The sequence below is a fragment of the Entelurus aequoreus genome, linkage group LG16 (genome assembly GCF_033978785.1).
Source record: "Entelurus aequoreus isolate RoL-2023_Sb linkage group LG16, RoL_Eaeq_v1.1, whole genome shotgun sequence".
In the NCBI taxonomy this organism is placed as follows: domain Eukaryota; kingdom Metazoa; phylum Chordata; class Actinopteri; order Syngnathiformes; family Syngnathidae; genus Entelurus; species Entelurus aequoreus.
Window position 1 is genome coordinate 8,095,040 of NC_084746.1, and position 26,384 is coordinate 8,121,423.

At 36.6% G+C, this 26,384-nt stretch overlaps 1 protein-coding gene across 5 annotated transcripts in view; it reads left to right on the forward strand.

Moving 5' to 3' along the window:
- Positions 1-338: 338 nt before the first annotated feature.
- LOC133631565 (integrin alpha-6-like) overlaps positions 339-26,384 on the forward strand; it is a 66,226-nt gene continuing 40,180 nt past the window's right edge. For 3 of the 5 annotated variants that reach the window (XM_062023895.1, XM_062023896.1, XM_062023897.1), the window contains exons 1-2: positions 6,953-7,004; positions 12,144-12,399. In XM_062023895.1, the coding sequence (XP_061879879.1) occupies positions 6,968-7,004; positions 12,144-12,399 (293 nt within the window). In that variant the 5' untranslated portion in view covers positions 6,953-6,967. Of the gene's footprint in view, positions 478-6,932; positions 7,005-12,143; positions 12,400-24,239; positions 24,390-26,384 lie in introns of those variants that run through there. The other 2 variants (XM_062023894.1, XM_062023898.1) reach the window with 2 other exon arrangements.

Consider the following 26,384-nt stretch of genomic DNA (forward strand, 5'->3'; position numbering starts at 1 on the left):
AATGATTATGCCGTTTTTAAATGACTGTATCACAAGCTGCACACTGACAAATAAATCCACACTTAAAGGAGCTATATGTAATCATTTCAAGTCAAGTCATCATTAAATGATATGTCAAAAAGCATTAATAAATCATCTTCTTTTCCAACACCTCCATAACTGATAACAGTAGTTCATATACTCATTTCTAAATTAGATTTACAGCCCTGAAATATTGTCATTGTTTTCATTTCGACGCCCCGCCCTCCACCGTTTGACCAATTAGAAAGTCTGTGAGTGTGTCACATCCAGGTTGCCATCTTGGTCTGGCTACTGCCACTGGTAAAGTTACTAAACATGTCAGACCTTAGTCCATGTAAAAGTTACCATTCTCAACTTATTCTTGACAAAGTCAGGAACAAAACCAGGATTTGTATCGGGGATGCCTTTGAAAGATTTTTCATCTGACGCCAAACATGATAATTTCCTCCTTCATAGGTAAGTCAGGCATTTACCTTTTCTTATTAGCCTACTTCTAACAAAAGGAAATGGACATTTGGTATGTCAACTATATTTTCCAGTACAGTCTATGATCTTGTCTAACAAAGATACTGTATTATGTTCCTGCAACCAATGTTAGCATGCTAGCCGGGTCAATGACACATGAACATACAGGCTAACAGGGGAAGTATATGCTAGTTAGCATGTATGTCCATGTGTCATCCAACTGACAGGACAACATATATTTAGTACAAATAAAATATATGCTAGTTAGCATGTATGTCCATGTGTCATCCAACTGACAGGACAACATGTATTTAGTACAAATAAAATATATGCTAGTTAGCATGTATGTCCATGTGTCATCCAACTGACAGGACAACATGTATTTAGTACAAATAAAATATATGCTAGTTAGCATGTATGTCCATGTGTCATCCAACTGACAGGACAACATGTATTTAGTACAAAAAATATATATGCTAGTTAGCATGTATGTCCATGTGTCATCCAACTGACAGGACAACATATATTTAGTACAAATAAAATATATGCTAGTTAGCATGTATGTCCATGTGTCATCCAACTGACAGGACAACATGTATTTAGTACAAATAAAATATATGCTAGTTAGCATGTATGTCCATGTGCCATCCAACTGGCAGGACAACATGTATTTAGTACAAATAAAATATATGCTAGTTAGCATGTATGTCCATGTGCCATCCAACTGACAGGACAACATGTATTTAGTACAAAAAAAATATATGCTAGTTAGCATGTATGTCCATGTGTCATCCAACTGACAGGACAACATGTATTTAGTACAAATAAAATATATGCTAGTTAGCATGTATGTCCATGTGCCATCCAACTGACAGGACAACATGTATTTAGTACAAATAAAATATATGCTAGTTAGCATGTATGTCCATGTGTCATCCAACTGACAGGACAACATGTATTTAGTACAAATAAAATATATGCTAGTTAGCATGTATGTCCATGTGCCATCCAACTGACATGACAACATGTATTTAGTACAAATAAAATATATGCTAGTTAGCATGTATGTCCATGTGTCATCCAACTGACAGGACAACATGTATTTAGTACAAATAAAATATATGCTAGTTAGCATGTATGTCCATGTGTCATCCAACTGACAGGACAACATGTATTTAGTACAAATAAAATATATGCTAGTTAGCATGTATGTCCATGTGCCATCCAACTGACAGGACAACATATATTTAGTACAAAAAAAATATATGCTAGTTAGCATGTATGTCCATGTGTCATCCAACTGACAGGACAACATGTATTTAGTACACAAAATATATGCTAGTTAGCATGTATGTCCATGTGTCATCCAACTGACAGGACAACATGTATTTAGTACAAAAAATATATATGCTAGTTAGCATGTATATCCATGTGTCATCCAACTGACAGGACAACATGTATTTAGTACACAAAATATATGCTAGTTAGCATGTATGTCCATGTGTCATCCAACTGACAGGACAACATGTATTTAGTACAAATAAAATATATGCTAGTTAGCATGTATGTCCATGTGTCATCCAACTGACAGGACAACATGTATTTAGTACAAATAAAATATATGCTAGTTAGCATGTATGTCCATGTGTCATCCAACTGACAGGACAACATGTATTTAGTACAAATAAAATATATGCTAGTTAGCATGTATGTCCATGTGCCATCCAACTGACAGGACAACATGTATTTAGTACAAAAAAAATATATGCTAGTTAGCATGTATGTCCATGTGCCATCCAACTGACAGGACAACATGTATTTAGTACAAATAAAATATATGCTACTTAGCATGTATGTCCATGTGCCATCCAACTGACAGGACAACATGTATTTAGTACAAAAAAAATATATGCTAGTTAGCATGTATGTCCATGTGTCATCCAACTGACAGGACAACATGTATTTAGTACAAAAAAAAAAAATGCTAGTTAGCATGTATGTCCATGTGTCATCCAACTGACAGGACAACATATATTTAGTACAAAAAAAATATATGCTAGTTAGCATGTATGTCCATGTGCCATCCAACTGACAGGACAACATGTATTTAGTACAAATAAAATATATGCTAGTTAGCATGTATGTCCATGTGTCATCCAACTGACAGGACAACATGTATTTAGTACAAATAAAATATATGCTAGTTAGCATGTATGTCCATGTGTCATCCAACTGACAGGACAACATATATTTAGTACAAATAAAATATATGCTAGTTAGCATGTATGTCCATGTGCCATCCAACTGACAGGACAACATGTATTTAGTACAAATAAAATATATGCTAGTTAGCATGTATGTCCATGTGCCATCCAACTGACAGGACAACATGTATTTAGTACAAATAAAATATATGCTAGTTAGCATGTATGTCCATGTGCCATCCAACTGACAGGACAACATGTATTTAGTACAAATAAAATATATGCTAGTTAGCATGTATGTCCATGTGCCATCCAACTGACAGGACAACATGTATTTAGTACAAATAAAATATATGCTAGTTAGCATGTATGTCCATGTGCCATCCAACTGACAGGACAACATGTATTTAGTACAAATAAAATATATGCTAGTTAGCATGTATGTCCATGTGTCATCCAACTGACAGGACAATATGTATTTAGTACAAATAAAATATATGCTAGTTAGCATGTATGTCCATGTGTCATCCAACTGACAGGACAACATGTATTTAGTACAAATAAAATATATGCTAGTTAGCATGTATGTCCATGTGCCATCAAACTGACAGGACAACATGTATTTAGTACAAAAAATATATATGCTAGTTAGCATGTATGTCCATGTGCCATCCAACTGACAGGACAACATGTATTTAGTACAAATAAAATATATGCTAGTTAGCATGTATGTCCATGTGCCATCCAACTGACAGGACAACATGTATTTAGTACAAATAAAATATATGCTAGTTAGCATGTATGTCCATGTGCCATCCAACTGACAGGACAACATGTATTTAGTACAAATAAAATATATGCTAGTTAGCATGTATGTCCATGTGCCATCCAACTGACAGGACAACATATATTTAGTACAAATAAAATATATGCTAGTTAGCATGTATGTCCATGTGTCATCCAACTGACAGGACAACATGTATTTAGTACAAATAAAATATATGCTAGTTAGCATGTATGTCCATGTGTCATCCAACTGACAGGACAACATATATTTAGTACAAATAAAATATATGCTAGTTAGCATGTATGTCCATGTGTCATCCAACTGACAGGACAACATATATTTAGTACAAATAAAATATATGCTATTTAGCATGTATGTCCATGTGCCATCCAACTGACAGGACAACATGTATTTAGTACAAATAAAATATATGCTAGTTAGCATACATGTATGTCCATGTGTCATCCAACTGACAGGACAACATGTATTTAGTACAAATAAAATATATGCTAGTTAGCATGTATGTCCATGTGTCATCCAACTGACAGGACAACATGTATTTAGTACAAATAAAATATATGCTAGTTAGCATGTATGTCCATGTGTCATCCAACTGACAGGACAACATATATTTAGTACAAATAAAATATATGCTAGTTAGCATGTATGTCCATGTGCCATCCAACTGACAGGACAACATGTATTTAGTACAAATAAAATATATGCTAGTTAGCATGTATGTCCATGTGTCATCCAACTGACAGGACAACATATATTTAGTACAAATAAAATATATGCTAGTTAGCATGTATGTTCATGTGCCATCCAACTGACAGGACAACATGTATTTAGTACAAATAAAATATATGCTAGTTAGCATGTATGTCCATGTGCCATCCAACTGACAGGACATGTATTTAGTACAAATAAAATATATGCTAGTTAGCATGTATGTCCATGTGTCATCCAACTGACAGGACAACATGTATTTAGTACAAATAAAATATATGCTAGTTAGCATGTATGTCCATGTGTCATCCAACTGACAGGACAACATGTATTTAGTACAAAAAAAATATATGCTAGTTAGCATGTATGTCCATGTGCCATCCAACTGACAGGACAACATGTATTTAGTACAAATAAAATATATGCTAGTTAGCATGTATGTCCATGTGTCATCCAACTGACAGGACAACATGTATTTAGTACAAATAAAATATATGCTAGTTAGCATGTATGTCCATGTGTCATCCAACTGACAGGACAACATGTATTTAGTACAAATAAAATATATGCTAGTTAGCATGTATGTCCATGTGTCATCCAACTGACAGGACAACATGTATTTAGTACAAATAAAAGCTAGGTGGATATGGGTAGTGTCAGTGCCAATTTCCTTCTCACTATTCTGATACGCTGAGGAAATGGTTCCAACATTAGTCATCATGACAATGTGAAAGGTATGGAGACAAATCATGATCAAATAATTCCTCATTGGTGTTTGCATATTGTGGACTACATGTACCAAGTTATATGGCAATGTGAAAGGTTTGAAACAGTAGCTTGGTAAAATGTCTCCTTTAGTTTTGGGCGTACATTAGGCTACTAAGCATGCTCTACTTATGTTCACCAGTATAACCATTGCTAGTGTTGCTTGTAGTTGGTTTTAGTCTTTGTTTTCTGACACTAACCATATGATTGTTGTGATATTGTACTTCCTGAAAATAGCCTCATTTCTGTGTCAAATGTGTTGGTTAGAGATTTGTTATTGACTTGTCTATTCGGCTATTATGGTCCCAGACCTCAACCCCTAGTAAGAGGCAGTGGAAGTTTGAAGTTCCTTGTAGTAGTCCAGTCCATCCAGCTGGATTCGGCTGTGTATCTGGCAACCTCAGTCAGAGAGAGGGGGAGGGGACTACAGAATTTTGTAGTCCCATTTGTAGTACCATTTCTGGCCACATTCCTACATATGGCTCCTTTAAATTGGTGGAAGTTTTAAAAAAAACATTAAAAGTACAAGATAAAAGGCCCATCATGTTGCAGATTACTGGAGAAATGCAACCTAGTCAACACCCGGAGGTACTTGAACTCCTCCACATGGGGCAAGATCTCCTACCTAACCCGGCAATAAGAGGGCTTCCCAACCCCAGCACATTAGTGTATAATGAGAAATCATCAAATGTGAATATTTAACTAAAATGATCCAATTTCCTTCAATTGATCAGAGAAGTATTTCATACTGTACTTATTACTATAAAGCAGGGGTCACCAACCTTTTTGAAAGCAAGAGCTACTTCTTGGGTAGTGATTCATGCGAAGGGCTACCAGTTTGATACACACTTAAATAAATTGCCAGAAATAGCCAATTTGCTCAATTTACCTTTAACTCTATGTTATTATTAATAATTAATGATATTTACACTTAATTGAACGGTTTAAAAGAGGAGAAAACACGAACAAAATGACAATTAAATTTTGAAACATAGTTTATCTTCAATTTCGACTCTTTAAAATTCAAAATTCATCCGAAAAAAAGAAGAGAAAAACTAGCTAATTCGAATCTTTTTGAAAAAATTAAAAAAAGAATTTATGGAACATCATTAGTAATTTTTCCTCAAAAAAATTAATTTTAGAATTTTGATGACATGTTTTAAATAGGTTAAAATCCAATCTGCACTTTGTTAGAATATATAACAAATTGGACCAAGCTATATTTCTAACAAAGACAAATCATTATTTCTTCTAGATTTTCCAGAACAAAATTTTTAAAAGAAATTCAAAAGACTTTGAAATAAGATTTAAATTTGATTCTACAGATTTTCTAGATTTAATTTTAAACATAATAAGTTTGAAGAAATATTTCACAAATATTCTTCGTCGAAAAAACAGAAGCTAAAATGAAGAATTAAATTAAAATGTATTTATTATTCTTTACAATAAAAAAAAAAAAATTTACTTGAACATTGATTTAAATTGTCAGGAAAGAAGAGGAAGGAATTTAAAAGGTAAAAAGGTATATGTGTTTAAAAATCCTAAAATCATTTTTAAGGTTGTATTTTTTTCTCTAAAATTGTCTTTCTGAAAGTTATAAGAAGCAAAGTAAAAATAATTAATGAATTTATTTAAACAAGTGAAGACCAAGACTTTAAAATATTTTCTTGGATTTTCAAATTCTATTTGAGTTTTGTCTCTCTTAGAATTAAAAATGTCGGGCAAAGCGAGACCAGCTTGCTAGTAAATAAATACAATTTAAAAAATAGAGGCAGCTCACTGGTAAGTGCTGCTATTTGAGCTATTTTTAGAACAGGCCAGCGGGCTACTCATCTGGTCCTTACGGGCTACCTGGTGCCCGCGGGCACCGCGTTGGTGACCCCTGCTATAAAGTATGTTTGTTGTTGTATGGCAGCAATGTATCCTAACAGCTTTGGATTGTTTCATAAATATCTCCGCAGAGCCTCCATGGTTTGATTTCAGATTTCCAGGACTCATGCAGATCCCAAATACACCAACACAGGCACCAATAGGTAAGACAAGATGGTTTTAGGTAATCGGTCCCCTTAAGGACGTGTATCTGTGGAACAACCATAGTGAGGGGACAACCTCCCCTGGTAATTGTCACAATGTGTTAGAGTGTGATGTTGCAGTTAGTTGTACAATGAGAGGGATACACATTTCAAGACAACACTTTAAGCCTCAATTGAATGTGGGAATTATTCTTGAAATGTGTTTGATTGATGAGCAATCGACAGGAGAGTAAAACCAGCAACCCCTGCTACAGATGTACATCTGGCCTATTTCATCATTCACTTTGGATTCAGACTGAGTGTGTGTGTGTGTGTGTGTGTTCTTGTATTTCTACTAGGGATGTCCGATAATGGCTTTTTGCTGATATCCGATATGCCGATATTGTCCAACTCTTTAATTACCGATACCGATATCAACCGATATATACAGTCGTGGCATTAACACATTATTATGCCTAATTTGGACAACCAGGTATGGTGAAGATAAGGTACTTTTTAAAAAAATTAATCAAATAAAATAAGATAAATAAATTAAAAAAATTAATCAAATAAAATAAGATAAATAAATTAAAAACATTTTCTTGAATAAAAAAGAAAGTAAAACAATATAAAAACAGTTACATAGCAACTGGTAATTAATGAAAATTTGTAAAATTAACTGTTAAAGGTTAGTATTATTAGTGGACCAGCAGCATGCACAATCATGTGTGCTTACGGACTGTATCCCTTGCAGACTGTATTGATATATATTGATATATAATGTAGGAACCAGAATATTAATAACAGAAAGAAACAACCCTTTTGTGTGAATGAGTGTAAATGGGGGAGGGACGTTTTTTGGGTTGGTGCACTAATTGAAAGTGTATCTTGTGTTTTTTATGTGGATTTAATTTTAAAAAATTTTTTTTTTAAAAAAACAAAAAAAACCGATACTGATAATAAAAAAAACGATACCGATAATTTCCGATATTACATTTTAACGCATTTATCGGCCGATAATATCGGCAGACCGATATTATCGGACATCTCTAATTTCTACCTTTCTTGAGACATCAACAAGGAAAAGTACCTTCCATATGAGGAGGTGTGAACAAGTTAGGTCATAAATCATGGTCCCAATAACATTGCATCTAATAGAGAGCCAAATACTAGAGTCCGTGAACATTGCTCCAAAGTCAGGTTTTTTTTGGTTGATTTAATGTGCATTCAAAAGTAAACATTGACAGGTGCAAAGGCAGCAATATATGATCAAACAAGACGGCAGCTAAAGAAGGACTTCCCTATTCATCCCCGCCAGGTGAACAGCTGATTTTACCACTTCCGGTGCTGACGTAAGACAACTCATATGTGACCATAGGATGAACAAATACACTACACTACTAAGACTATAGTGGACATTAACAGTTTGATTCTACAACTGGGTTGCCCAAAGTAGTTCTGTGGTCCCTGACTCCTTTGTCATCGGCCTTAAGCACATTACAAAAAACAAATAAATAGAGATCTCATTTGCACCCCTGGTGGTGACATCTATCAATCAATCAATCAATCAATCAATGTTTACTTACAATAGCCCTATATCACGAGTGTCTCAAAGGGCTGCACAAGCCACGACGACATCCTGGGCTCAGATCCCACATCAGGGCAAGGAAAAACTCAACCCAATGGGATGACAAAGAAAAACCTTGGAGGAGACCGCAGATGTGGGGACCAAACCCGAGTCCATAATGGATCTAACATAATAGTGAGAGTCCAGTCCATAGTGGATCTAACATAATAGTGTGAGAGTCCAGTCCATAGTGGATCTAACATAATAGTGTGAGATTCCAGTCCATAGTGGATCTAACATAATAGTGAGAGAGTCCAGTCCATAGTGGATCTAACATAATAGTGAGAGTCCAGTCCATAGTGAATCTAACATAATAGTGTGAGAGTCCAGTCCATAGTGGATCTAACATAATAGTGAGAGTCCAGTCCATAGTGGATCTAACATAATATTGTGAGAGTCCAGTCCATAGTGGATCTAACATAATAGTGTGAGAGTCCAGTCCATAGTGGATCAAACATAATAGTGAGAGTCCAGTACATAGTGGATCTAACATAATAGTATGAGAGTCCAGTCCATAGTGGATCTAGTTAATAGTGTGAGAGTCCAGGCTATAGTGGATCTAACATAATAGTGTGAGAGTCCAGTCCATAGTGGATCTAACATAATAGTGTGAGAGTCCAGTCCATAGTGGATCTAGCATAATAGTGTGAGAGTCCAGTCCATAGTGGATCTAACATAATAGTGTGAGAGTCCAGTCCATAGTGGATCTAACATAATAGTGTGAGAGTCCAGTCCATAGTGGATCTAACATAATATTGTGAGAGTCCAGTCCATAGTGGATCTAACATAATAGTGTGAGAGTCCAGTCCATAGTGGATCTAACATAATAGTGTGAGAGTCCAGTCCATAGTGGATCTAACATAATAGTGTGAGAGTCCAGTCCATAGTGGATCTAACATAATAGTGTGAGAGTCCAGTCCATAGTGGATCTAACATAATAGTGTGAGAGTCCAGTCCATAGTGGATCTAACATAATAGTGTGAGAGTCCAGTCCATAGTGGATCTAACATAATAGTGTGAGAGTCCAGTCCATAGTGGATCTAACATAATAGTGTGAGATTCCAGTCCATAGTGGATCTAACATAATAGTGAGAGAGTCCAGTCCATAGTGGATCTAACATAATAGTGAGAGTCCAGTCCATAGTGAATCTAACATAATAGTGTGAGAGTCCAGTCCATAGTGGATCTAACATAATAGTGAGAGTCCAGTCCATAGTGGATCTAACATAATATTGTGAGAGTCCAGTCCATAGTGGATCTAACATAATAGTGTGAGAGTCCAGTCCATAGTGGATCAAACATAATAGTGAGAGTCCAGTCCATAGTGGATCTAACATAATAGTGTGAGAGTCCAGTCCATAGTGGATCTAACATAATAGTGTGAGAGTCCAGTCCATAGTGGATCTAACATAATAGTGTGAGAGTCCAGTCCATAGTGGATCTAACATAATAGTGTGAGAGTCCAGTCCATAGTGGATCTAACATAATAGTGTGAGATTCCAGTCCATAGTGGATCTAACATAATAGTGAGAGAGTCCAGTCCATAGTGGATCTAACATAATAGTGAGAGTCCAGTCCATAGTGAATCTAACATAATAGTGTGAGAGTCCAGTCCATAGTGGATCTAACATAATAGTGAGAGTCCAGTCCATAGTGGATCTAACATAATATTGTGAGAGTCCAGTCCATAGTGGATCTAACATAATAGTGTGAGAGTCCAGTCCATAGTGGATCAAACATAATAGTGAGAGTCCAGTACATAGTGGATCTAACATAATAGTGTGAGAGTCCAGTCCATAGTGGATCTAACATAATAGTGTGAGAGTCCAGTCCATAGTGGATCTAGCATAATAGTGTGAGAGTCCAGTCCATAGTGGATCTAACATAATAGTGAGAGTCCAGTACATAGTGGATCTAACATAATAGTGTGAGAGTCCAGTCCATAGTGGATCAAACATAATAGTGAGAGTCCAGTACATAGTGGATCTAACATAATAGTGTGAGAGTCCAGTCCATAGTGGATCTAACATAATAGTGTGAGAGTCCAGTCCATAGTGGATCTAACATAATATTGTGAGAGTCCAGTCCATAGTGGATCTAACAAAATATTGTGAGAGTCCAGTCCATAGTGGATCTAACATAATAGTGAGAGTCCAGTCCATAGTGGATCTAACATAATAGTGTGAGAGTCCAGTCCATAGTGGATCTAACATAATAGTGTGAGAGTCCAGTCCATAGTGGATCTAACATAATAGTGTGAGAGTCCAGTCCATAGTGGATCTAACATAATAGTGTGAGAGTCCAGTCCATAGTGGATCTAACATAATAGTGTGAGAGTCCAGTCCATAGTGGATCTAACATAATAGTGAGAGTCCAGTCCATAGTGGATCTAACATAATAGTGAGAGTCCAGTCCATAGTGGATCTAACATAATAGTGTGAGAGTCCAGTCCATAGTGGATCTAACATAATAGTGTGAGAGTCCAGTCCATAGTGGATCTAACATAATAGTGTGAGAGTCCAGTCCATAGTGGATCTAACATAATAGTGTGAGAGTCCAGTCCATAGTGGATCTAACATAATAGTGTGAGAGTCCAGTCCATAGTGGATCTAACATAATAGTGAGAGTCCAGTACATAGTGGATCTAACATAATAGTGTGAGAGTCCAGTCCATAGTGGATCTAACATAATAGTGTGAGAGTCCAGTCCATAGTGGATCTAACATAATAGTGTGAGAGTCTAGTCCATAGTGGATCTAACATAATAGTGAGAGTCCAGTCCATAGTGGATCTAACATAATAGTGTGAGAGTCCAGTCCATAGTGGATCTAACATAATAGTGTGAGAGTCCAGTCCATAGTGGATCTAACATAATAGTGTGAGAGTCCAGTCCATAGTGGATCTAACATAATAGTGTGAGAGTCCAGTCCATAGTGGATCTAACATAATAGTGTGAGAGTCCAGTCCATAGTGGATCTAACATAATAGTGAGAGTCCAGTACATAGTGGATCTAACATAATAGTGTGAGAGTCCAGTCCATAGTGGATCTAACATAATAGTGTGAGAGTCCAGTCCATAGTGGATCTAACATAATAGTGTGAGAGTCTAGTCCATAGTGGATCTAACATAATAGTGAGAGTCCAGTCCATAGTGGATCTAACATAATAGTGTGAGAGTCCAGTCCATAGTGGATCTAACATAATAGTGTGAGAGTCCAGTCCATAGTGGATCTAACATAATAGTGTGAGAGTCCAGTCCATAGTGGGGCCAGCAGGAGACCTCAAAATGAGGGTAGTCCTATAGAGGTAGGCATTTTTCAGAGGTCTCAAGAAGGTAACAAATACAAGAATGTGTGTGCGTGTGTGTGCGTGTGTGTGTGTGTGTGTGTGTGTGTGTGTGTGTGTGTGTGTGTGTGTGTGTGTGTGTGTGTGTGTGTGTGTGTGTGTGTGTGAGTAGTAGTGGGAGGGGCAGGTCCCAGTGAAAAGTGTCAGCCCTCCTGCATCACTTCCAGTGTACTTGTGCTTCTCCTGCAGAGAGCATTCACCTTTCTCACTCTTCCAGTGGACTTTCTCACTCTTCCAGTGGACTTTGTGAGTCTCCCAGTGGACTCGGGATGAGTGCCCAAAGGTCAGGTGTACTGTGGCTGCTGTGCTTGTTGTTGGGATGCAGGCGACTGTCAGCTTTCAACTTGGACACGGAGGAGGTCGTGCGGAAGAACGGAGAAGCAAACAGCTTGTTCGGCTTCTCCCTGGCCATGCACCGGCAGCTGGAGCCCAATGACAAAAGAATGTAAGACAACTTGTTACTTATCCTTTCCTCTGTCTTACGTGTGGAAACATGAATACTGCAAAGTGGGCTAGAATACCCTTAGTTGAAAAACACGCCATTTGGGGCTCAGCACAGGTACAGGTGTCAGTCCAGGTACTTGTCCACTACAATCTCCTTACATTCTCTTTTCAGTCTGTGTTAATGTTTGCTAAGACTGAACTTATCCGTCAGGTTGAATCATTAGCCAGCTCTCTGGGCTCACATGCTTCAGGTGACAACTAACCTGCAACAACAACTGCAATCACACAAATTAGTTTCTTAGGAATTTTCAGGAAAAACAGAAGAATAATCCTCTTTCTTACATTCACTTATGTTTCCAGAACGGTGTCTGTAACACGGCAGTAAAACGGATGCTCAAACAAAACAGAAGTCATCGTCATTAACCCTTAGTTGCTCTCCAATCAGACTGTATATATATTATTCACATGTGAATAATGCTGTATGATAGACAGTATTTATATTATTCACATGTGAATAATGCTGTATAATAGACTGTATTTATATTATTCACATGTGAATTAAAGATTAAGATTAAAGTACCAATGATTGTCACACACACACTAGATGTGGTGAAATTTGTCCTCTGCATTTGACCCATCCCCTTGGGGAGCAGTGGGTAGCAGCGGCGCCGCGCCCGGGAATCATTTTGGTGATTTAACCCCCAACTCCAACCCTTTGTTGCTGAGTGCCAAGCAGGGAGGTTATGGGTCCCAATTTTATAGTCTTTGGTATGTAATGCTGTATAATAGACAGTATTTGTATTATTCACATGTGAATAATGCTGTATAAGAGACTGTATTTATATTATTCACATGTGAATAATGCTGTATAATAGACAGTATTTATATTATTCACATGTGAATAATGCTGTATAATAGACAGTATTTATATTATTCACATGTGAATAATGCTGTATAATAGACAGTATTTATATTATTCACATGTGAATAATGCTGTATAATAGACTGTATTTATATTATTCACATGTGAATAATGCTGTATAATAGACTGTATTTATATTATTCACATGTGAATAATGCTGTATAATAGACAGTATTTATATTATTCACATGTGAATAATGCCGTATAATAGACTGTATTTATATTATTCACATGTGAATAATGCTGTATAATAGACTGTATTTATATTATTCACATGTGAATAATGCTGTATAATAGACAGTATTTATATTATTCACATGTGAATAATGCTGTATAATAGACAGTATTTATATTATTCACATGTGAATAATGCTGTATAATAGACAGTATTTATATTATTCACATGTGAATAATGCTGTATAATAGACTGTATTTATATTATTCACATGTGAATAATGCTGTATAATAGACAGTATTTATATTATTCACATGTGAATAATGCTGTATAATAGACATTATTTATGTTATTCACATGTGAATAATGCTGTATAACAGACAGTATTTATGTTATTCACATGTGAATAATGCTGTATAATAGACAGTATTTATATTATTCACATGTGAATAATGCTGTATAATAGACAGTATTTATATTATTCACATGTGAATAATGCTGTATAATAGACAGTATTTATATTATTCACATGTGAATAATGCTGTATAATAGACTGTATTTATATTATTCACAAGTGAATAATGCTGTATAATAGACTGTATTTATATTATTCACATGTGAATAATGCTGTATAATAGACAGTATTTATGTTATTCACATGTGAATAATGCTGTATAATAGACTGTATTTATATTATTCACATGTGAATAATGCTGTATAATAGACAGTATTTATATTATTCACATGTGAATAATGCCATATAATAGACAGTATTTATATTATTCACATGTGAATAATGCTGTATAATAGACAGTATTTATATTATTCACATGTGAATAATGCTGTATAATAGACAGTATTTATGTTATTCACATGTGAATAATGCTGTATAATAGACATTATTTATGTTATTCACATGTGAATAATGCTGTATAACAGACAGTATTTATGTTATTCACATGTGAATAATGCTGTATAATAGACTGTATTTATATTATTCACATGTGAATAATGCTGTATAATAGACAGTATTTATATTATTCACATGTGAATAATGCTGTATAATAGACAGTATATTATTCACATGTGAATAATGCTGTATAATAGACAGTATTTATATTATTCACATGTGAATAATGCTGTATAATAGACTGTAGTTGTATTATTCTCATGTAAAAAATACCCAAGTGTTTATTGTGAGCAAACTGTGGTGCTGAATTACCACAAGGGATCAATAAAGTACTTTCTATTCTATTCTATTCTAAACAGACTCAATAACTCCACAATGACGTCTTTACTGAGGAATTTGTGAAACTGGAACAATACAAAAAGAATGACACTCGCTTCATTACACTATGATAGCACGAACAAATGCAAAACACGTAAGTAAGAATTGTTTTAATTACATTGTAAAAGTTTAAAACGTTGCTTGGAGTGATGAATAAAAGATCCATTCGAGTAGAAAAGCTACGGACGATTAGAAGACGAAAAGGCACTTCTACTGCCGGTTCAAAGCTTTAAACAGCAGGAATTCACATTCACCCAGCAACACCTGCAGTGAGCACAAACAATAACACCATTTAAGTGTGTTTGCATGTGTTTCGTTAAGAAACTGTTTGCATTATGGCCTTCAGTGAAGAAAAATCCATAATTTAGCCGCACCGTTTTATTAGCCGCAGGGTCCGAAGCGCAGGGAAAAAGTAGCGGCTTATATTCCGAAGTCTATGGTCAATTTGTTGGCGCGGACATTTTAGCGAGAGTGTTTGTTAGCACACACAGCATCTGCAGCCATTTACTGATAATGAAGTGTGTTAGCGCCACCTGTGGTCAGCAACACAACTTTACTGTAAATACTGACTGGTAGCATGCAGTGCACCTGAGTAAACACAATTTTACTGTAAATACTGACTGGTAGCATGCAGTGCACCTGAGTAAACAAACACAACATTCAAACGTTAGAAGAATAAAGTGCCAAAAAAAAACAAGTTACAGATGTTAATAACTTTTTTTTTTTTTTTTAGCTTTTCTCCTGTCTGTGAATCGTAACTAAATAATAGTCTATTGCCCTTATTTGACAGCCCTTTTCCCAGCATTAACACACTAGTGCTGCTACCATGTGCCTCACTTTGGGGCCACAAGAAACACACCATGTTCAAAACAAGACTCAAGGTGGCCTCACGCCAAGTGATGTTATATGCTGACTAAATATGACACGAAGAAGGAAAAGTATCTTCCATATGAGGAGGTGTGAACAAGTGATGACATAAATCAATAACATTGCATCTAATAGACAATGTCTCATTTGCACCCCTGCTGGTCAAAATGAGGGTGGTCCCAAAAAGGAGGCATTTTTCACATTTACTGTGTGTCGCTTTTAAAAGTGCTCCCCCTCTGGTCAACATATGAAATAACAAGTGTGTGTAAGAAATTGAAATGCACCCCCTTTGGCCAAAATTAATTGAGAAAATAAATAAGTCTTTAGAGACATACTGTAATAACTTGAAGTAAATAATGAATATTAAAAAACAATTACAAAAAAATAAAATAAAAAATAACTAAAATAATTATTTTTCTCACAATGTGTCGAATTTTTCTTATGAAATTGGGAACAATTTTTCATATGCTTTCTGTTTCCGTAATTTGCAATATTTTCTCGTAAAATGATGACTTTTTCATGCAAAATGGTGACATTTGTCATATAAAAATCTGACTTTTATCACAATATTGCCAATTTTTTTGGTTGTTCCTGTAAAATAGTGACATTTTTGGAGTAAAATTGTGACTTTTGTCATAATTTTGCCAAGTAAAATTCCGATTATTATTATAATATTGTCCAAAATTGTAAAGTTTTCTTATAAAAGTGTAACTTTTGTCGAGTTAACATTACGACCCTTTTCTTAAAATTGCCAAAAGGTTAAGCTTTTCTTGTAAAACGGCGACTGTTGTTGAGTAACAATCCAACTTTTATCATAATATTGCACACATGTTCAGTTTTTCTTGTGAAATTCCAACTCATTTTTCACAACAAGCTTTTTTATATTTGCATAGTATGTATATATTATTAATGTTGTAAATACACTTCTTTATATATCTAGAAAGGCTGGTCCTAAAGAGGGAGGCATTTTTCTCAGGTCTCAAGAAGGTAACAAATACAATAATGTGTGTGTGTGTGTGTGTGTGTGTGTGTGTGTGTGTGTGTGTGTGTGTGTGTGTGTGTGTGTGTGTGTGGCTTGACAGACAAAGAATGAACTCTTGTACAGTACGTGACTTTATTGATTTACTGTAGTCGTGTCTCCATTTGTGGCCCCTCCCTTCACACCTTACCCACAAACCCTAGCAGCCACGTGTGCATCAAATATTTACTCATATCATACATACTTCTTCACACCCTCCAGCCATGATTTGTGCATGTAGCTGCAGGTGAGGACAATGTGTGTGTGTGTGTGTGTGTGTGTGTGTGTGTGTGTGTGTGTGTGTGTGTGTGTGTGTGTGTGTGTGTGTGTAATGTCAAGCAGTCTGCAATAGTATAAAGACAGAGAGAGGTATTTATTGAATAATATCTGTATTATTGGGGTCATTTGCAGGGATAAAGAACTAACCAAAGTTTCTATTATTGTCTGTAACTTCTGTGCAGTCATTATTTCTACTAACATTTCAACTTTTTCAACTGTCTTATGAAAAGACGTGAACTACTGCATTTTGAAATGGAATCAAATTAAAATAAAGTGAAGTCACTCACCCTTTACAAATGTGTAATAACAGACGGGAGCAGGAAGCTGATCAATATTCTGACTGAGTGACATTGTTTTGTTGAATAATTGAATTATAGCATTTATTGACCACAAACTGCTTAGAGGACCATAAACTGCTTAGAGGACAAGGCGTAAATTAGAAGCATGCGATTCTTGTAGAGAGAATCTTCTCTCTCATCTTACGTCCATGCCCCACTTCTATGTGTGTCACCCTGAAAGCCAGCGTCCTCTGCAGTGGACATTTTTCCTCCACAAGCTTAATATTTGGCAAAAAGAAATGTTGACTGCAGAGAATGGTGATTTTCAGGAGGATGTACAAACCTAACTGTTGAAGTTAAAAGGGGACATAAGATGATTTTAATCTACCTTTAACACAGTTCCTTGTGGTCCGGAGCAGTGTTTCGTAACCATAGGGCCAGGGCCCATTGTTGGGCTGCAAGTGCCCCAAAGGGTGGCCAAAAATATCTGTTTCCCACCTGTGGTTTGTAAGTTGTAATACACTTTTCCACCACTTGTGGCAGTAACGACAATATCAAGCAAACAGAAGAAGTCTGAAGCTTAAATTCATAGACATGTTTCTTAAGCGCAAAAATTACGACTACAGTAGTCAAGCTGCATATTAATTTGCGCTTAGATTTTATTGATAGTTTATTTAAGAAACATATATTTTGTTGTAAATGATTATTTAATTAGTGTAAATCTATTTATTGCAGCACTGCGTAACTGTATGTATTGTAAAAATATAATATTTTCATCAGTTTTTATGACACCCTTCTTTTGATTAGCATTGACTTTTGTAATCAACCTGGCCTGAGCCTTGATAATGATGGATGTGATTAAGACCAGGTCTCATATTATTTGACAATGTTTATCCTGTTGAACTGTAAGTAGGTTAGATATAATTATTGAATATGACTAATTACTAATAATATGTATTGGATATGCTTTGGCGTATATTTTGCTCCACAGTCACATTTATAATTATAAGCCACTTTGTCTACAAGTGGTTCGTTGGGGGCGGGGGGGGAAGGTGGTTTCTTTTAGGTTGCAATTTAAAGCCTCCACTCCTCCAAATAAGGACCAGTGTGATGTCACAATGTTTCAAAACAACACTGAGACATCCCAGCCTGCATGCAAACTCACGTGCATAAATGTTAGGATTTGATGCTTAGGCATTGTTTAACAGCATTATTCAACATTGTGACAACATGTATAAGTCCAAAAAGAGGAAAGTCCTCATTATATTGATATATAATAAAAGGAAAACATCTTTGCTAGCAACAGAACCAGTGTTGTATTAACAATACAGAAATCAACTGCAACAAAAACAGTGCAATAACATGGTCACTAGCGCCTAGTTTCTCTTGTTATATTCTTATTTTTACTGTTATTTTTGTATTCTTATTGTTGCTTTTTATTTGTATTCTTATTGTAATATTTTCTATTTTATTTCCATTTATACCCACATTGTTTACTTTTTACTTTTTAAATTCTATCTCAATTCTGTACACTGCTGCTGGAATTTACATTTTCCTGAATGAATCAATAAAGTATTATCTATCTATCTATACATCTATCTATCTATCTATCCATCCGTCTATCTATCTATCTATCTATCCATCCGTCTATCTATCTATCTATCTATCTATCTATCTGTCCGTCTGTCTGTCTGTCTGTCTGTCTGTCTATCTGTCTATCTATACATCTATCTATCTATCTATCTATCCATCCGTCTATCTATCTATCTGTCTATCTGTCTATCTGTCTATCTATCTGTCTATCTATACATCTATCTATCTATCTATCTATCTATCTATCTATCCATCCGTCTATCTATCTATCTATCTATCTATCTATCTATCTATCTGTCTATCTGTCTATCTGTCTATCTGTCTATCTGTCTATCTATCTATCTATCTATCTATCTATCTATCTATCTATCTATCTATCTATCTATCTATCTATCTATCTATCTATCTATCTATCTATCTATCTATCTATCTATCTATCTGTCTATCCATCCGTCTATCCATCTATCTATCTATCTATCTATCTATCTATCTATCTATCTATCTATCTATCTATCTATCTGTCTATCTGTCTATCTGTCTGTCTGTCTGTCTGTCTGTCTGTCTATCTATCTATCTATCTATCTATCTATCTATCTATCTATCTATCTATCTATCTATCTATCTATCTATCTATCTATCTATCTATCTATCTATCTATCTGTCTGTCTGTCTGTCTGTCTGTCTGTCTGTCTGTCTGTCTGTCTGTCTGTCTGTCTGTCTGTCTGTCTGTCTATCTATCTATCTATCTATCTATCTATCTATCTATCTATCTATCTATCTATCTATCTATCTATCTATCTATCTATCTATCTATCTATCTATCTATCTATCTATCTATCCATTTATCCATCTATCTATCCATATTATCTATCTATCTCATCTATCCATCTATCTATCCATCTATCCATCTATCCATTTATCCATCCATCTATCCATATTATCTATCTATCTATCCATCCATCTATCTAACGGTAGTGAACACACTGCTCAGCCGACATTAATTCCACACAACTAGTATTTTGCAACCCATGCAGAGGTACAGTAGATCAGGTAACAGAGGTACAGTAGATCAGGTGACAGAGGTACAGTAGATCAGGTGACAGAGGTACAGTAGATCAGGTGACAGAGGTACAGTAGATCAGGTGACAGAGGTACAGTAGATCAGGTGACAGAGGTACAGTAGATCAGGTGACAGAGGTACAGTAGATCAGGTAACAGAGGTACAGTAGATCAGGTAACAGAGGTACAGTAGATCAGGTGACAGAGGTACAGTAGATCAGGTGACAGAGGTACAGTAGATCAGGTACCAGAGGTACAGTAGATCAGGTGACAGAGGTACAGTAGATCAGGTACCAGAGGTACAGTAGATCAGGTGACAGAGGTACAGTAGATCAGGTAACAGAGGTACAGTAGATCAGGTGACAGAGGTACAGTAGATCAGGTAACAGAGGTACAGTAGATCAGGTGACAGAGGTACAGTAGATCAGGTGACAGAGGTACAGTAGATCAGGTAACAGAGGTACAGTAGATCAGGTGACAGAGGTACAGTAGATCAGGTGACAGAGGTACAGTAGATCAGGTACCAGAGGTACAGTTGATCAGGTAACTGAGGTACAGTAGATCAGGTAACAGAGGTACAGTTGATCAGGTAACAGGCAGCTGCTCACATCTTGTGGAGTTCACAAAAAAAGGAGGTTGCCTACAGCCACAGCTGCTGATGCCTTTTGGACTGGTGCTAATTAGAGAGACCATTTTGCCTTTGAAGAGCAAACAAACACCAGACATCATTTATTGGAGTTTATGTTGATTAGTTTATTATCACTGGTGAGATAGTGTATATTGGAGTTTATGTTGATTAGTTTATTATCTCTGGTGAGATAGTGTATATTGGAGTATATGTTGATTAGTTTATTATCTCTGGTGAGATAGTGTATATTGGAGTATATGTTGATTAGTTTATTATCTCTGGTGAGATAGTGTATATTGGAGTATATGTTGATTAGTTTATTATCACTGGTGAGATAGTGTATATTGGAGTATATGTTGATTAGTTTATTATCTCTGGTGAGATATTGTAGTGAATAACACTCCACATTCCTATGTCACAGCATCATTATTCAAAATGAGGTTGAACCTTGCACTACTTTTGTGAGTGTACCTAATGTTTTGGCCAATAAGGGGGAGGAGGGGGAGGGGGGGGGCGCATAAGCCCGAGTGTCTGCTTTAGTTTTCTGTCCTGGGGTTGTGTAAGATCATCCTACATGAAAGATCTGAAAGAGAAAGAGAAGTGATAGCTGGAAGAATGCAGGCATGACTCCATTGTACATCTGGGTGCTGAATATATGCCATTTAAAAAACAAAAGAGAGTTGGGTTGAGCTTCTGGCACATGTGAGGGGGCTGCACATGCTTGCACTGGACTCTCTCTCTCTGTGGGTTAGGGTGCAGACACTGGTTGCCAAGCAACAGGCTTGTAGGCACCCCAGTAGGCAGCCTGGTCACCCCCTGTAAAAAAATAAAAAAATAAATTACACCTCTCTTGACAGGATGTCTTTGTTATTGTCACTGTTGTGTGTCCCAGATGCGTGTGAGTGTGTGTGTGTGTGTGTGTGCGTGCTTGCAGGCCTTCACACACACATGAGTGCACACACACACTGTCTGTGTGTCCTTCCTGCAGACAACATGGTGGACTTCCTCTGCTGCTGCTGAATGATAAGATTACCAGCTGTCATAACTAACTATAAGCATGGCAGGCTGAAGTCTCCAACGCCAAAATGTAGGACAAATGGACATTACGTAGAAAAAACTAAAGTAGGCTGTAAAAAAGTGCTCTTGACAAATGTCACAGACAGTCCCATTATAAAGTGTTCATGAACAGGCAGTGAGCAACTGTGATTGTCAAGGGTTAACTTTACAAATGTTTGAATAGAGATTTGTTTTGGTCCCAGTATTGATCCCTGGGGTACGCCACAAGATATATCAAATGCTGTAGAGGTGTGTTCATGTATTGCTTCATGTCGGTGTGTGCGTGGCAAACACTAAAGTGGCCCCTCGCATCCTTTTTGTTGTGTGTGGCCCTCGCTGGAATAAGTCTGGCCACTCCTGCTCTATACTGTCTAATGTTTTATGGCCACCTGTTGCTAGGCAGAGTTCATAAAGTTCATGATGATCTGGAAACTATTTAGCTGGTTAATTAGAGTACATATAAAATACCTAAATGGACATAAAAACAAAACATTCGCTGCCAGAATATGTCAGGGGACAAAAACATTTTTGGTTTCATTTCAAGTCACCCAACTACCTACACAATGTGTTAACCTTCATGAATCTTCAATCTTTATCCTACAAGCCATTTGGACCATTTTATGTGTCCAAATCATAGACATGTTATAAGTAGATGCAGCATTGGCTGCTGTGACGCAAGAAATTGGGCCGCCATCTTGAAGTGGTGATGAGGAGCCGGCGAGCAGCCTAAACTGACAGTTAACAGGTAGAAAACAAAGATGCTAAACTGACAGTTGACGGGTAGAAAACAAAGATGCTAAACTGACAGTTGACGGGTAGAAAACTAAAATGCTAAACTGACAGTTGACAGGTAGAAAACAAAGATGCTAAACTGACAGTTGACAGGTAGAAAACAAAGATGCTAAACTGTCAGTTGACAGGTAGAAAACAAAGATGCTAAACTGACAGTTGACAGGTAGAAAACTAAGATGCTAAAATGACAGTTGACAGGTAGAAAACTAAGATGCTAAACTGACAGTTGACAGGTAGAAAACAAAGATGCTAAACTGACAGTTGACAGGTAGAAAACAAAGATGATAAACTGACAGTTGACAGGTACAAAACAAAGATGCTAAACTGACAGTTGACGGGTAGAAAACAAAGATGCTAAACTGACAGTTGACAGGTAGAAAACAAAGATGCTAAACTGTCAGTTGACAGGTAGAAAACTAAGATGCTAAACTGACAGTTGACGGGTAGAAAACAGAGATGCTAAACTGACAGTTGACAGGTAGAAAACAAAGATGCTAAACTGACAGTTGACAGGTAGAAAAGAAAGATGCTAAATTGACAGTTGACGGGTAGAAAACAAAGATGCTAAACTGACAGTTGACAGGTAGAAAACAAAGATGCTAAACTGACAGTTGACAGGTAGAAAACAAAGATGCTAAACTGACAGTTGACAGGTAGAAAACAAAGATGCTAAACTGACAGTTGACAGGTAGAAAACAAAGATGCTAAACTGACAGTTGACGGGTAGAAAACAAAGATGCTAAACAGACAGTTGACGGGTAGAAAACAAAGATGCTAAACTGACAGTTGACAGGTAGAAAACAAAAATGCTAAACTGACAGTTGACGGGTAGGAAACAAAGATGCTAAACTGACAGTTGACAGGTAGAAAACAAAGATGCTAAACTGACAGTTGACAGGTAGAAAACAAAGATGCTAAACTGTCAGTTGACAGGTAGAAAACAAAGATGGTGTTCAGCGTTTTCCTGCTCAAATGAGCGGACTGTTGAAAATAGGAATCGTGGGATTACTTTTCACAAGTAAGATTTAACATTAACGTACTATTGGTTGTATTTTGTGAAAAGAATATTAGCACAGAGTTGAGAAGGAGCAAAGATCTTCAATAGTACTGACATCCTAGCCGCTAGCAAACAAGAGTATGACCATAATAGAATTGCTTGTCAATGAAATTAATTACATTTAAAAATGTCATACTTGAATAACATAAAGTTGAAATAAGAAATAAAGTTATATATGTTTATGTTGAAGTATTTGGCAGACGCTTTTATCCAAAGCGACATACATCAAAAATACATATGAAACAATGACTGTAAACATGATCATTTAAGGGAAGAATGTAATACAAAATATAAATATAAAGTGTCAAGACAGAATAAACTCTCTGCTGCTGCAGTAACAGAGATACAGTCTAAGATATATAGATATCTAATGTATTCATACATTGTTTATGTAGCATGTATATATAACCTAATCATATTGTTTCTTCAATTTAAAAATAGCTGACCCTTCTCTGGGATTATATTCCCAGTTTTGATCTGGGACGTCTGGTCACTTGCATATAAGAATATTCTATTACTGTTAAGCAAACTATGAATAATAAAACATGTGTCCTTTATCATAGCTACACGTATGACAAAAAAAGCGCGTGAAAATCAGTGGTATTCAGTGAGGTAAAATGAATGAAATGTCATTGCTCCTGCCAAATGAATTGCACTGAGTGGAGCGGATCACCACTCCAAGATGGCGGCCCCGCGTCTCGTCAGCGCCAGTAGGCAGCAGTGCTCGATGCTGCGTCTACTTATAAGATGTCTATGTCTACCACAAACACTCCAAATGATGGACAAACGTCTCCTCAGAAGAGCAATAGCTGCACATTTCCACACAGCTCAATCTCAAAATTCTAATTTTGAAATGTAAAAATTTAAGCTCAGGCAACGTAATGGACAGCTAAAGTTAGCCGCTAGCTAGCATGCTACGTGGTCTCTTGTGTTTTGTTGATGGTTAACTCTTTTTTACACTTGTGAAACCCTTCAAAAGGTAAAAAAAAAAGCAGCATTCATTATCATTGTTAAAGCAATTTTATAGTGCTTACCTTTTTTTCTTTCACTTGTAGGTCTGTTAGAAATATTGTAAATGTTGCATGTTAGAATATTGGCAAAGTTTCAAAATGGACTCTAGTACAGATGATTTTCTTCTAGATTATTAGTCTCAGGGTGGATTGGGTTTGACTTTTGAGGTTCCTCTGTATTTTCTTACATGTTTATATACTGTAGTTTACTTAAGTCTTTGCTGCTGCACCAAACAACAGACTAATAACTTCATTTCCAGGCTATAGAGCGCGCCGCTAGTTAAACCACACCCAGATATGCAGATATGTACCGGTAAATGTTTATTTACATACCCTAATTGTTTCCACACAATGCATGTCATATGGCAGTAAAACGGCTGATCAAACAAAACGGAAGTCATCGTCATGGACCCACTAACTGCGGAAGCTAGCTCTCCAGTCAGCTAAACAAACTCAATAAGTCCACTGTGACGTTCTGGTGAATTTACAAAACTGAAACAATACAAAAAGAATGCCATTGTAAGTTAATAACACAAGCACTTGTAAACTTGGGGACGGCGTGGCGAAGTTGGTAGAGTGGCCGTGCCAGCAATCGGAGGGTTGCTGGTTACTGGGGTTCAATCCCCACCTTCTACCATCCTCGTCACGTCCGTTGCGTCCTTGGGCAAGACACTTCACCCTTGCTCCTGATGGGTGCTGGTAGCGCCTTGCATGGCAGCTCCCTCCATCAGTGTGTGAATGTGTGTGTGAATGGGTGAATGTGGAAATAGTGTCAAAGCACTTTGAGTACTTGAAGGTAGAAAAGCGCTATACAAGTATAACCCATTTATATTTATAAACGTGTTAGCATATTTGCTAATGCTAATGACAATAGCTTGATTACGTTACGATAGTATGTACAAACGTGCGTGAAAACACTCCCACAGACATCACACGTGGAACAGTTTTATAAGTATGAATAGTTTTAGTTATATTTTAAAACTTGCAAATGTTGCTTGGAGTGATAAATGAAGAACCCTTTCTTGCACAGTCGCTCTAGTCCGGGGGTCGGCAACCCGCGGCTCTAGAGCCGCATGCGGCTCTTTAGCGCCGCCCTAGTGGCTCTCTGGAGATTTTTCAAAAATGTATGAAGAATGGAAAAAGATGAGGGGAAAAAAATCAATTTTTTTGTTTCAGAATGTTTTCTGTAGGAGGACAAACATGACATAAACCTCGCTAATTGTTATAAATCACACTGTTTATATTAAACATGCTTCACTGATTCGAGTATTTGGCGAGCGCCGTTTTGTCCTACTAATTTTGGCGGTTCCTTGAACTCGCCGTATAGTTTGTTTTCCATGTATAACTTTCTCCGACTTTCTAGGACGTGTTTTATGCCACTTTTTCTATCTCATTTTGTCCACCACACTTTTAACGTTGGGCATGAGTGCACAAAGGTGAGTTTTGTTGATGTTATTGACTTGTGTGGAGTGCTAATCAGACATATTTGGTCACTGCGTGACTGCAAGCTAATCGATGCTAACATGCTATTTAGGCTAGCTATATGTACATATTGCATATGCCTCACCTACTATTCGACTAGAGTCTAGTCGAATAGTAGACAAAACGGGATATTCTTCCAGCTCAAGGCGCAAAACAAAGTACATTTTCAACCAGCAGCACCTGCAGTAAACAAACACATCCAAAAGATGGCGCCGTAGCACAAACAATAACACCTTCTCAGTGTCTCTGTCTGTGTTTTATGACAACTATTTTTTGAATACAAAACATTATGGCTGTTGGCAAAAAAAACATAAATTAGCCGCACAGTTTTATAAGCTGCAGGGTTCAAAGTGTTGGAAATGAGTAGTGGCTTATAGTCCGGGCAATATGGTAACTGTAGAATACATTTGAAGCACTTTTAATTGTCTTTTTTATTCCTGTGGGGTCATGTGTCTATTTGCTGCGATACGTGTGAAAGTTAA